Source organism: Perca fluviatilis, chromosome 3 (genome assembly GCF_010015445.1).
Source record: "Perca fluviatilis chromosome 3, GENO_Pfluv_1.0, whole genome shotgun sequence".
NCBI classification, from domain to species: domain Eukaryota; kingdom Metazoa; phylum Chordata; class Actinopteri; order Perciformes; family Percidae; genus Perca; species Perca fluviatilis.
This window is the reverse complement of record NC_053114.1, coordinates 23,015,050-23,027,839: the sequence shown is the minus strand read 5'-3', so window position 1 is coordinate 23,027,839 and position 12,790 is coordinate 23,015,050. Positions and strand designations below refer to the sequence as shown.

The 12,790-nt window shown below is 37.9% G+C and overlaps 2 protein-coding genes across 2 annotated transcripts; both read left to right on the top strand.

The window, feature by feature from the left end:
• Positions 1-3,172: 3,172 nt before the first annotated feature.
• rplp2l (ribosomal protein, large P2, like) lies at positions 3,173-6,047 on the top strand. Its single transcript, XM_039795691.1, has 5 exons — positions 3,173-3,304; positions 4,525-4,648; positions 4,756-4,804; positions 5,125-5,217; positions 5,929-6,047. The coding sequence occupies exons 2-5, from the start codon at positions 4,526-4,528 to the stop codon at positions 6,003-6,005; spliced, it is 342 nt and encodes a 113-aa protein (XP_039651625.1). The 5' UTR covers positions 3,173-3,304; position 4,525; the 3' UTR covers positions 6,006-6,047.
• Positions 6,048-8,453: 2,406 nt separating this feature from the next.
• On the top strand, positions 8,454-11,813 carry fth1a (ferritin, heavy polypeptide 1a). The gene is made up of 5 exons (XM_039795688.1): positions 8,454-8,767; positions 9,386-9,491; positions 10,172-10,318; positions 10,609-10,734; positions 11,334-11,813. The coding sequence occupies exons 2-5, from the start codon at positions 9,390-9,392 to the stop codon at positions 11,490-11,492; spliced, it is 534 nt and encodes a 177-aa protein (XP_039651622.1). The 5' UTR covers positions 8,454-8,767; positions 9,386-9,389; the 3' UTR covers positions 11,493-11,813.
• Positions 11,814-12,790: the final 977 nt, after the last annotated feature.

Here is a 12,790-nt window from a genome sequence, read left to right as displayed (position 1 = left end):
GAAAAACTTTGGGAATATCCAGTAATGGTGCAAAATAGTTATCATTTTACTGCAGTTATGCAATGTTATTGGAATTTACTGTTTTAAGCCTGTGTGGTGTGGACAAATGTCTAAGTCTGGGAACACTGTATTTGGACACATTGGCGTTACATAATCTAATGAGACATTTACAATGTTTGTTATTGTAACATTTTCACATTGATCACCCTCAAGTAGTTGCACTGGCATTTTCCATGTGATATTAGCCTTGCTTTCTAATTAATGATTGTCAGGAGGATACATGTAGAAGAATAGGCTTATGTGGAAGTGGTTAGCAATAGACCATTGCATAGGCTCCTTTGAGCATACTTTTGTTTTGAAGCAGAAGAATCGGGGTGTACATAAAAGTGGAAATGTCTTAATATAATGTATAGTTTGTCTTTTAATTGTGTTTTATCCAACATTAGCTAGCTAGAATCAATGCTTACGCACATGAATAGTAAATCAGGAAAAAAATGTATTGAGACTTTGTATTGCACAGTCACACTCTCCACTGAATGTCACTGACCATTGTCTAACTTGGTTGCAAAATTTGTGAAGTACCTTTCAACTTTCTACCCATTTTCCTTGTCGATATGGTCAATAGAGTATTTTTTATAATAGTTTTCTTTTGATATTTTTCTCAAATTTTTATAAGTGGATTTCCTAAAAACAAATACCAGGAATAATTGGTACTTCCATTTTGACTGTGTACCAGGGCCATATCAGCGAAGCCTCTCCGAACAGCAGCACTGATGTAGGACAGATCTCGCGACTGTATGAACTTACAGACTGTCCTCCATCGGCACTTCTTTTCTGAGATCTGAACTGATTTCTATTTCATTCTAGTACCAAGACCAAACTTGCAACATTTGTGAAAACTTTGATAATGTTTTAAAATGTTTGTGCTTGTTTAGGATTACCTGTAGACTGTGTTGTTATTTTGTGTTACATTGATGTGGAATGTAAAATGTTGTGATGTAGATCAAAATAATAGTTGGACTAGAGGCTAAATAAACAGTGCTTAAATTTTTAAAGGTCTCCTTGAACATATTTTACATCTTTATAAATGATCTATTTTAGTTTTAGGCTCAATAACATTGGGAACAACCATCAAAGGCAGTCAAAGAGTAGTGAGAGAACACGTCATAATCAAAACAATAAGATGTTTATGGGCATGTCTCTTATCATTTAGTTAAGGCTTTGTTCCAAACATGTAAGACTTGTCTGTTCTTTTAGAAGATGTACTGATGCTGCATAAGAGTCTTCACTCTTCATAATTATTGTCATGCCTAACACATACTGTATGTGGTAGATGTTTTATGGAAATTCAGCATCAAGATCATGCACACGACACACAGTGAGAGCTCTTTTTGATGTAGAGGGAAATGTAACATTTTTGCTGTCAAATACTGTTGGAGGAATGAACCCAGAGTGAACTTGAATTCTCAACTATTTAAACGGTTTATTTTCTGACACATCTAACACTTATTTGTTGACGTTCTTTGCAGTAGCCACACAAATACATGTTTTCCCTTCCACTTTGTTCTAACTGTATGAAAAGCAGGAAACTACTTCAGAGAAGGAAATTGAAACTTGATGGAAGCATCATTGCAGTCCCAACATAATGGATGTGACAGTTGGACTTCAAATGGGAGTATTTAAAAAAAAGAAATTAAGTTTAAATAAATATTTTTTTTTCTCTTAAACCCGCAATTTTGTGGTCAAAAAACATGTTTCATAATAATAATACATTTCATATGGGTGCCTTTCAATAACACCTTACAGTTAAAACTAGCAGAAATTAAAAATTACAGGGATAGACTGATCGAGGTTTTTTTACTTTTTCTATCATGCCCTATAGGCCTACTGCATGTTTTGCATTAGTTCCAAATGATAAATTCAGGTAATAATTTGCCCGAATTGCCCGTTTTTTACCGTTATATTGGCCATGGCATGAACTGGAGGGCGGGAAAGGATTCTTCATAAGTCTCTACGTCTTGTTCTTTACATGCAGTTTCCTGCTAACCTGGATTTTGGTATCCTTTTCAGCATCAAAGTAGCCTACTCTTTATTTGTTTATTGTTATGAATCCGTTTCATAAGCCTTTTTCACATCAGACATTGTGACTTGTCATAGCACAAATGTTACTAATAATATCATTGATCGCTCCGTTCAAGCAATTATTAAATGCAGAGGCAATTATAAAAAGCCTTTCTGCCGACACTAAATATCAAACAAAAGCCAGACACTATATCGTATTAAGTTGCTTTGAGCTGTTAATTCACCACTTCTAAACAGAGGCAGAACATGACTAAATCCTGACCGGGCGAAGACAGCAGTTTTCATCACCCTGGGTCCGGTTAATTAAGTGTGCTGCTAACTAATAACATTATCGTCGGGCAAAATACCCCCGCAAAAATATAGAGAAATTATCCAATGTATTCTCTAATGTGAATACTGAAAGTAGGCTATGTCTGAGAGAACCTTTCTACACAGATTTTGCTGCAGTAAAATCTGTAAAGACCCAAATGACAGAGACACAATCTTGGAGAGAGGCTACAACATGAAGATATCAGAAGAGGACACAAAATCATGCTGGCTAAGTTTAAATGAGGTGTAGCCTACCCATGTTATTGGTTTGACAGTGGCATTTTTAATTTTCTTTATTGTATCAAGTACAAATTTCATAGAATACAATTTTAACATTGTTGCATAGATATATAAAAAAAGTAAATAAAATAGACCTTAATACAATGACAATAAAAATAAACTGAAGAGGTCAACTTTTTAAGTACAAAAAGGAGGTTTCCAACTATCTATCTTGGAAGATCATAGTTAAAATGCCACATACAAATAAATAACTCTTGCATTTCACTGCTTTTTTATTGTTTTTCATAGCGTCAACAGACTGGTGGCTTTCTTTTCTGCTATCTTTTTTTCCAGATATTACACCTTATGCATGAAACAGTTATTGTAGAGGTTTACAATGAACTTACGGTTATGACTGCACAATAAGATGTCAGCAGGCTCTATACTGATATTGAATTTCTCGCAGTGTAAAATCGTTAACGTTCACAGTTGCACTGGCAGGTTGAAATGGAGGAACCTGCAGCCCTCTAAAGTTGACATGACCCTCCGGAACAGCAGGCAGCGAGTCACCTGTTTTCTGTCTTTTATTGAACACGAAGAAGAAGCGAGGTTTCTTTCGCCTTCATCCCGTGACGTAACTTCCTTTCTATCCGTGCTAACCTCGAAGTGAACACGCGTTCGCCGTCTAGCTCAAGTGAGTGTCTTTTTATGATATTATAAATGTATTCATCACCGGGGAAACGCACGTGATATCCAAATAAATAAGTAAACTTTCAACCCCAGTAGCTGAAAATCCTTAAAGTGCGGCATTTTAGTAATATTAATTCCTTTTCTGCACTGCAACGTCAGTGGCGGCTAAGTTAGCCAGCTAATGTTAACGGTACTGAAGAACATGCTACCACATGGGTGTAAAACTAGTTTTTTTTCTTTTGTCAGATTTTAAACCATTTGTGTTAAGTAAATTCAACTATTTTTCACTACAGGGACTTTATACTAAATACTTGCTTAAAGTGGAGTTCTCGTCGCTAACTCAAAGACTCAATAGATTTAGATTTGGTGCCTAGCCATCAAGCTAAGTTATTAGTTTATCCTGCATACGGTCAGAAAATCACCACTGAACTGCTCATACTGCCATGCTAATTCAATTAAAAACGTATTAAAAGCTTGTTAACTTGAAGTGATATGCGATACATTTGCACAAGTGCAAGTCGGCTATGTTTCTGTCAGCTAAATATGATTATTAGGACGCAATTAAATAAAGTAAGCATTAAGAAGCACAGCCAGTGAGAACTATTTTCTCTGTAACGCTATGAACAAAGTAAGATTATTTATTAAGTATGTGACCGAGATTAATTTTAAATGTATTTTGTAATCCGAGATGTGAGCCATCAAGAAATGAGAGGGAAATGTTTTGCCTTGGCTGATGCCAGACTAGAATTTTTAATAATCTTTGATTAGTTGTGAAACATGGAATACATGGGAGTCTGTTTAGGATCATTTCTGAACTAGATAAGAAAAAAAAAGTAGAAAATCAGATTAGAAAGGTTTGCAGCTCACAAAAGCTAATGCTTTTTGCTAATAGGTGCCTCCAATTAATGACTTCTGTTTCTTTAGAAATTGTCATACAAGAAATAATGTATACTTAATCCCTTCTGGGGAAATTATTTATTTTGCAGCTCAAAGTGCTTAGAGCACAGGCAGAGTGCCTACATTTTGTATGTGCCACATTTATGGTTTTAATGTTTATCTTAAATCTGTTCATTTAAGACAATGTGGTGAGGTTACTTTTATTTAGAAAATTTAAAAAAGATGTTGAAAGGTGGCCAAACGTGTACATGTCTTGTATTTGAGTTTCTGGTCGGTGATTAACGCATCTACTCACAATTGTTACACCTTCCTGGTTATTTTTTGCAGGATGCGTTACGTAGCTGCTTACCTGCTCGCTGCCCTGGGTGGCAATGGCAACCCTGAGGCCAAGGACATCAAGAAGATCCTGGAAAGTGTTGGCATTGAGGCCGATGACACACGCCTGGACAAGGTACAGAGCAGTCTGCACTTTGTGTATCTGATGTTGTGGCAGCAGTTCTTCTACCAGCGGCTAGTCATTGCCTTGGTGATATTCAAAAATGTGATTTCTCTCAACAGGTCATTACTGAGCTCACAGGCAAGAATGTGGAGGAGGTGATCACCACAGGTAAGTTTGTGGCTGTGTTTAGTGATGGATTTTTATTTTAGATGGAAATCATTAGAACAGTTTTTGTAGCAAACGGATGTATAGCAGGCGGAGGCAATTGGTGTTCATATTTCGATTAGCTAAAATGATAAGAGATTAAACATGTTCCCACTTTGATACCAGAAAAAGACTGTTTATTATTTAAGCTAGTATTACTAACTAAATTGCCAGATTATATCTAATGATAACAACATACCGTGTCTCACCTCTATCTTGTTTCAGGCTGCTGAGTGTCAATGTTATCACTTGGGCTTAATGTCTGACAACTCGTGTCTCCTCAGGTTACGGTAAACTGGCCAGCGTGCCAGCTGGTGGTGCTGTAGCCGTTGCCAGCTCTGCAGCCACTGGCTCAGGCGGAGCCGCTGCCCCTGCAGGTGAGCTTTGCAGCTTAGCACCTTGTTTGTCAGCATCACTTGGCACATGATGCCTTTGCCTTCACCTTGTATGTTAATGTGATTACATGCAGCCAAATTGGTTAGTCATCATTAGTTTTTCATGGAATTAAATTGGACAAATCTAGATAATTTTAGCCTGACAGAATGTACCTGGTTGCTACAAGTCATGTAGGTATCGGTGTAAATGATCACAAAACTCACAAGCGGATCAATTTTCGGATCAGCACAAGAAAGGGGGAATTTAAATGATTTATTAAAAATGTAACATTAACTTTCAACAATAATTACTACTTTCCCCAGTAAATTGCGGTTAAATGACAAACGTGAGAAGGGTATTTGAATGCACCACGAGGTTAACAGCAGTGACCAAGTACTAGTTTGTGTCTAGCGGCAGACGGTTGTACGTCACGGTATTGGAATCCTCTACAGTGAAATACAGGCACAGTTTAGATGTCAGCATTTTAAGTGTTTAATCCAGCTACTAGCTAACGGTAGGCTAACGTTACCCAATGACAAGTGTAAAGTTTGTGTTTACTAGCGTGACATGCAGCGATGCTTCTGTTGCCTGCAGCGTTGGTTTCAGTGCATCAGAGAGCAGCACAGACATTTAAGTGGCACCGAAATGAGTTTAGCTGTTCCTTAGATGCTATGTTGACTATAGCAGGGAATAATACGTGTTTTGTTTTGCAGCTGAGGAGAAGAAGGAAGAGAAGAAAGAGGAGTCTGAGGAGTCCGATGACGACATGGGATTCGGCCTGTTCGACTAAACTTTTTCAAAATTTGAATAAAATTTATAAAAAAAAACTAAAGTATTAGAATTTCTTTTTCCCTGCAGAATGACCTAGTAAATCAAATGTTACTGATATTTAATATGGTAGAAAAACAGGTGATGAAAACTGTGAGCCTCCTGGAAAAAGATTAAAAAGCAGCCACTTATATCCCAAATGTTTTAAAAGTGTAGAAGTTGGCAATGATAGAGTATGCAGTATTACCTGCAGTAATTGTTCTGTAGAACACAAGTAATGCAGCTTGTTAACTCGTGATCCCAGTGATCAACAGATGGCGCTGTTGTGTTTTGCACCGCGATCATCAGCAATCTGAAATTTAACAGCAAAGACAAACGTTCACACACAGTAAGTTTTAATTGGGTCAAACCATGTCACTAAATGCTTTCAGTCCATATGGTTAAAGGGTCAATATCCTGGATGTCCAGGATTTACAACCGCATCAAAACCAGTTAACCGGTGATTTATCTCAATAACAAGTGTGAATTCTTCATAATTACTCCCTCCTCTTCAGAAGAATGGGACACAACCAAACTTTATGTGCACATGTTGCTTACATGTAGCAATACCAGACCATTAACCAGATTTTAATCTTTTTAGTTTTATGTACAGTTTGAAATCGCCTACTACATACTGCAGTACCTAATGGAGTTTTTCTTCGAATCAGTCCGACATCTGGGTATTTTTGGCATACTGCATATTTTGCTTTTATTTGCATACTACAGCCTACATTTTTTACCAAATCGGTACGCACTGCTAGTATAGTATGTGAAAATGTCTCCATGGATGACAGGAGATGTACAGTGACAGATAAGGCAGTTCTGCCTCAAGTGCTCACATCCTGCCAGATTCAGGGGAGGAAGTTAGACACATAATTACACATACACTCACTCAATCACATTCGTACACACACACACACACACACACTCCTAATATTCATACAAACAGAAACTGCAGGAACAACACACCTAGAAACACTTGATAAGATGCTCTTTGACCCATACAGTCACAGATGAAACTGCTTGATGTGATCTGGGGTACCTATAACGTGACTTGTTATGTAGGTAAGAATAGTTGTAAATAATCCAATAGCATCTTCACACATGCTGCTGAGGAGTGATAAAGGACCTTATTTGGTACATTCTAAAATCTTGTATGCCCAGCATGAGTTTAAATACTCCTTCAGGAAGACAGGAACGTTAGAATTGGGATGGCACTACACGGCACCACATTCTGGTTAAACTACTTTTTAATCCTAAATGTCCTTGATCGAGATTTCATTAAATGCTTCTGTGTACAGTAAGTCATCAAAGTCTCCTGAACTTCTTCACGTTTCCAGAGTCCTGCTCCTGAGTTTTTCCATAACACAGCGTAAAGCCAAAGTCCCGCCCCATATACTATCAAGATCACCTTAACGCTAGATGTAGACAAGGCCTAAAATCAGGTAATAAAGCAGGACCAATCATACAGCCTTTATTATGTTTATGGATATGTCACAAGCAAAATTACAATTATTCAGATTACCACAAACCAACTGCCACACAGAGAACCTGTGAATCTGGGGCTTTTGGTACCCAGAGGCAGTTGCCCACTTAGCCCAGTTGGGAATATAGCCTGGTCAAGGATAGAAAAAGCAACTGTTCTATGAACTTTTAACATGACACAAGACACTGCACGTCTCAATACACCAATTAGTCATGTCCTCGTGTGCGTCTATAAGACTGTTACTAAATCCCCAACTTTTCAAAGTTTTCTAATGTGCTGAATCATGCCATGAGTCAGAAAGGCTAGGCAACTTTGATTGTATAGCACATTTCAGCAACAAGGTAATTTATAGTGCTTTACATAAAACATTAAAGAGCAGTTAAAAACATTCAAAAATATTAACAAATAAAATATGAGAATAAAAGTTACAGTGCAGGAGAAGAAATTAACAATTTAAAGAAATGCAGCATAAAATAGAAAGGTCTTCAAAAATAAAGTAAATAAAAGAGTAGATGGTAGCTCTAAGAGTTTTTTTTTTTTTTTTTAATTATGTTGAAGGTCTGAGGATAGAGGATGTTGTATGCTATAGATATGTGGTGATCAGCACGTAATGGGAAGCATCTTGGGTTTAGGAAAAGAAGAACGGAGAAAGGACACGTCACACGCTGGGACACGATCCGCGGTCTCCGGGGGATGTGCGACAACAACGGGACGGTTGGGTTTAGAAAAAAGAACAGTGGGGGAAGTTAACGTCACATGCGTTTATACACATAAAGAACCTATATCAACAAAAATACACAAACATTTTAAGCCTCCAAGTTTTCTTTTTCTTCTTTTTTTACAGGCCTTCCCTCCGTGTCTTTTTGTCATATACCCATAGACTGATGTATATTATGGCCATACCCCTCCCTCTTCCTGGCAGTGACGTCACGGTCCATACCATCTGTTTATCAGCCGAGGTTCAGGCCGAAACTCGCGCAGTCGATTTCTTGTTAGCGGACAGTGAAGGTTACCTGCTTCAACAGTGCTTGAACGGCAACCTTTCAACTGTATTCAAAGACCTGCAAATCGCTTTGATAACTCAGACCACCATCGATAACAATCTGATCAAATTTGAATTACCTTAAAACCTCAGCTAGCTAAGTTTATCCTGAACACGTTCATCTTGCTAGCTAGCTAGCTAACGTTAACTGTTTGTTTTGCTAGCCACTCGTACAGCTTTTCGACCTCACCACAAGAAGACCTGCCGCTAAGATTTGGTAAGAGTTCATCTCTAAGTTTTATGTCTCCTTGTACTTATATTTGTTTGTCACTCAGGAACCTACACCGGCGACTAATGTTAATGTTGGTCTATGTTCAGCAGAGTAAGGTAACCTTACTGGTGCGGTTGTTTATCTCGTGCCGCCCGCCACTATGGCCTTGGCGCAGTTGGCTCTCCACCCTTTGCGTAATCTCTTACACTGGATTTGTCAAACTAAACGGTAACCGTTCCTTTAAGGAACTGTATATTTTAACAGGGGTGCATGGTAAGTCGTTTTGACATGTAATAGCTAGACTGGATACGTATTACGTTATGGGCATTTGGATATCTAGCTATCATGTAATTACAGATAGCTTGGAGTGTGACTCTTACATGTTAAAACGGCTTGCCATAATCGCGATTTAAAGCTATCACTAATACTTGCATGCGGTGTTTGATGCCAATGTAACATATTAGAGCTGGTAAAACCAACTGTAATGTTAATATGATTTTCTGGCAATTCTTAGCTTTTACTTCAGGGACAAGATTCTGCCTCAGATTTGACAAATTTGAGTTGTATAATTTTGAGTGTGGTTTGTTTGTCTAGTAATGATTTCTTTTTTTTGCTGTGTTTCAGAACCATGAGTTCCCAAGTGAGACAGAACTTCCACCAGGACTGCGAGGCTGCAATCAACATGCAGATCAACCTGGAGCTGTATGCTTCGTACGTCTATCTGTCTATGGTGAGAGTCCAATAAATAGTTAAGAAAAAAGTGTGAACAAAGATAAGTGGAAAACCCAGGGTGGAACAGCATAAGGGGAACTGTTTATACCAGTTATTATAAAGAAGTGATCCAATTCCTATTTAACTTGACTGTATAGCCCACTGCTAAGAATAAAAGCTACTGTCAGAGCAGCCGTTAGAGTGATTGAGCTTTTATGTGTCCATTTGATATCCTGTGTTTTAAACTGAGGGTAAATCATTGTTGTGTGGCTGAGTAATAAAACAAAGGTTGAAGTTCCTTTTGAGACCAGTATATTTATAGAGACAGGGCAGAGAGTGCATCGCCTGACCTTAAAAAATGGGCTTCATTTGAAGCACAGCTTTCACCTATTGATCCCACACACATGAACATTTTCATTTTAAATAAAATATATTAGTAGTATAACCTATTTAATAGAAGCAACACAGTGCTTAACAGTTAAGATGAATTGTAAAAGATGGAAGCTACTGTTGGAAAATGTATTTTATAACAGAATTTCAGCGTATTAAACTCTGCATCCAGGGCTAGTTTTAGCTGTGTGTAATTATCTTGGTATATGTGTTTGAGCCACATTTCATGAATTTCTAGGTTCTTCACCTGAAGGAAATGAAATTTATCATTTTTTAAAACCCCAACATTCCCTTCTTTCCTCCTCACAGGCATACTACTTTGACCGGGATGACCAGGCATTGCACAACTTTGCCAAGTTTTTCCGCAATCAGTCACACGAGGAGCGTGAACATGCTGAGAAGCTGATGAAACTGCAGAACCAGAGGGGGGGAAGGATCTTCTTAAAAGATGTCAAGGTATGAGCTGAAATTTGCTCAAATGTTGTTGTTTTTTTTAATTAATAAATTGGCCTAATGTGTGTTTAACTAAAGCAATGGGGTTATCGTATAGCGTGTGTTGGGAGGGTAACCTAAGGCCAAAAAGATACAAAGGGCGTGAGTGTGCTGCATCGCTTATCTTTTACTGACACACAAACACAACCCGTTAAACTGCAAACCCCCTCTCCCACTGTCTGGACTGGGTCGTTGGCTTCCTACCTCTCATTAATAAGTGTCTCACTGATTTCCTGACCTGCTCTGTATTTCAGAAGCCAGAGAGGGATGAGTGGGCCAGTGGAGTTGAGGCTCTTGAATGTGCCCTGCAGCTTGAGAAGAGTGTGAACCAGTCACTGCTGGACCTGCACAAGCTCTGCTCTGATCACAATGACCCACATGTGAGTGTTGATGCTTGATGGTTGCAAAGCATCGTACAATTTTTTTTCTTCTTTGTCCCATTTTAGAGACCACCAATCAAAAATTAAAATAACTATGAAGTATTTTAATGAGGACATTAGCAGATCCAGCTACCGATCTAGTTAGCTCTTGTGTAGCCTGTTATAGAATTTAACTTAAGACATGCACATCGGTTGGAAACCTGCAGGTTTCCTTTTATTTTTTGCAAGATGTGAAAACACCTGTCAGACTTTGATGTGGCCTATATGAGATTTACAAAGTACATCTGAGTTTTTTTTTTTTTTTTCTTCTTTTTTTATAAATCTATATACAGAACAAGTTTTGTTTTCAAATCCAGTGGCTTTGACATAGCTATAACTCACTTAACAGTTCGAAAATAAGACTTGATGATTGTACCATCAGAAAAGAATCCTCACGAAAGTGTCAATTCAAATTTGTGTGTAATCTTTGCTTATGTTAATTTCAAAATATTTTAGCAGGTAAATGAAAACAAAACAAAGACCATGCCATATTAGGCATTCTTTCAGTTCACTTCAGTGAGTGTGTTTCAGTTCTCTAATTTGATTACTCTTTCTTTTAGATGTGTGATTTCATCGAGACACACTACCTGGATGAGCAGGTGAAGTCCATCAAAGAACTGGCAGACTGGGTGACCAACCTGCGCCGCATGGGAGCTCCTCAGAACGGCATGGCAGAGTACCTGTTTGACAAACACACCCTGGGCAAAGAAAGCAGCTAAATCCCTCCGGATCACCTTTTGCAATAGCTTTCCATATATGTATATTGGTATCTTGCTTTCACGTGTTTTCCACATAAGCCATCTGCACCTGCTAGTCATTTAAACATCATATCATGTTGCTATTGCTGATCCCTCCACTTTACAGTTACTTCACCGATCCCCAGTTCCCAGAGCTGTACGCTTTTACCTTCAAAGCCCACTTTTCTATATTCCACTTCTCTTTTTGCTGTCAGCTATGCCTAAGTCATTACTATGTATTTGCTGTGTTTTATGCCAGCAGCTGTTAATCAAACTAAATAAAACGAACCCTCTGGATTCTGATTAGTCTTCTTTTTTTTTTTTTTGTCCAAATGTTAAACGGTAGACCATTTGAATGGTCTATTGAGCTCTGTATCTGAAAAACCGCAAAATTCCCCCACCGGTAAACAGGTAGTACTAATAATCTGTTTCACTTCCATTACCAGAGAAAACAGAACTAGGCAGTCACAGCTGACACCTTTTTAGTATGATTTCACTCAAGTGAGCAAAGTAAGAACAGTGTCTGCTTTTTATCTTTTCAAATTACATGTTTTTTAAAGATCTGACTATTGGTATTGTATTTAAACTGATGGACAGGCAACATTTTGGTAGCTGAATGAGACTCCAGAGACTGGTAATTGAGAAAATAATCACAATGTTTATCTGAATGTGAAGAACATAATTACTGTTTTCCTCAGCCTGTGGTCCTTAGAAAATATACACCAAAAATAAGTAGCTTGACGTGAAACTAATTATGATCATTTGCCGTTCAAGGCATTAGCAAATTGTCCCTTGTCTCTTTTGTGCCCAAGTATTTCAAAACCTGGTTCCAAAGACTCATTTTAAAAGTTACAGTATGTATGTTGATTGTTTGGAGCATCTCTAGGGCTTATAAAAAGTCAAGTAATCAGGGGATTTCTAACACTGAAACTTAGAACATTTTACAGGAAGTGTAAATGAAATGTTTGTGCGTAGGTCTGCGGTCACCATCCCCGGGTTCTCTTTTATAATCACAGAGGTCTGTTTTCTTTCAGGGATACAGACTGTTGGTACTAGAGTCACTCCTAGTGGTTTACATAATATTACATTTTTACATAATTAACAATCAACTTTAATAAAAGGAGAAACAAGTGTTTATATTCACTATTTATACTGCATGCCAAGAAAACGTGTCTGATTTTGAATCTTTGGCCAACTTTACTGTACTGCACTCTGAACTTAAGTATGTTTCCTATTTCGGTTTCACCTAACGTTTTTAATGTTTGAATACATTTTATATC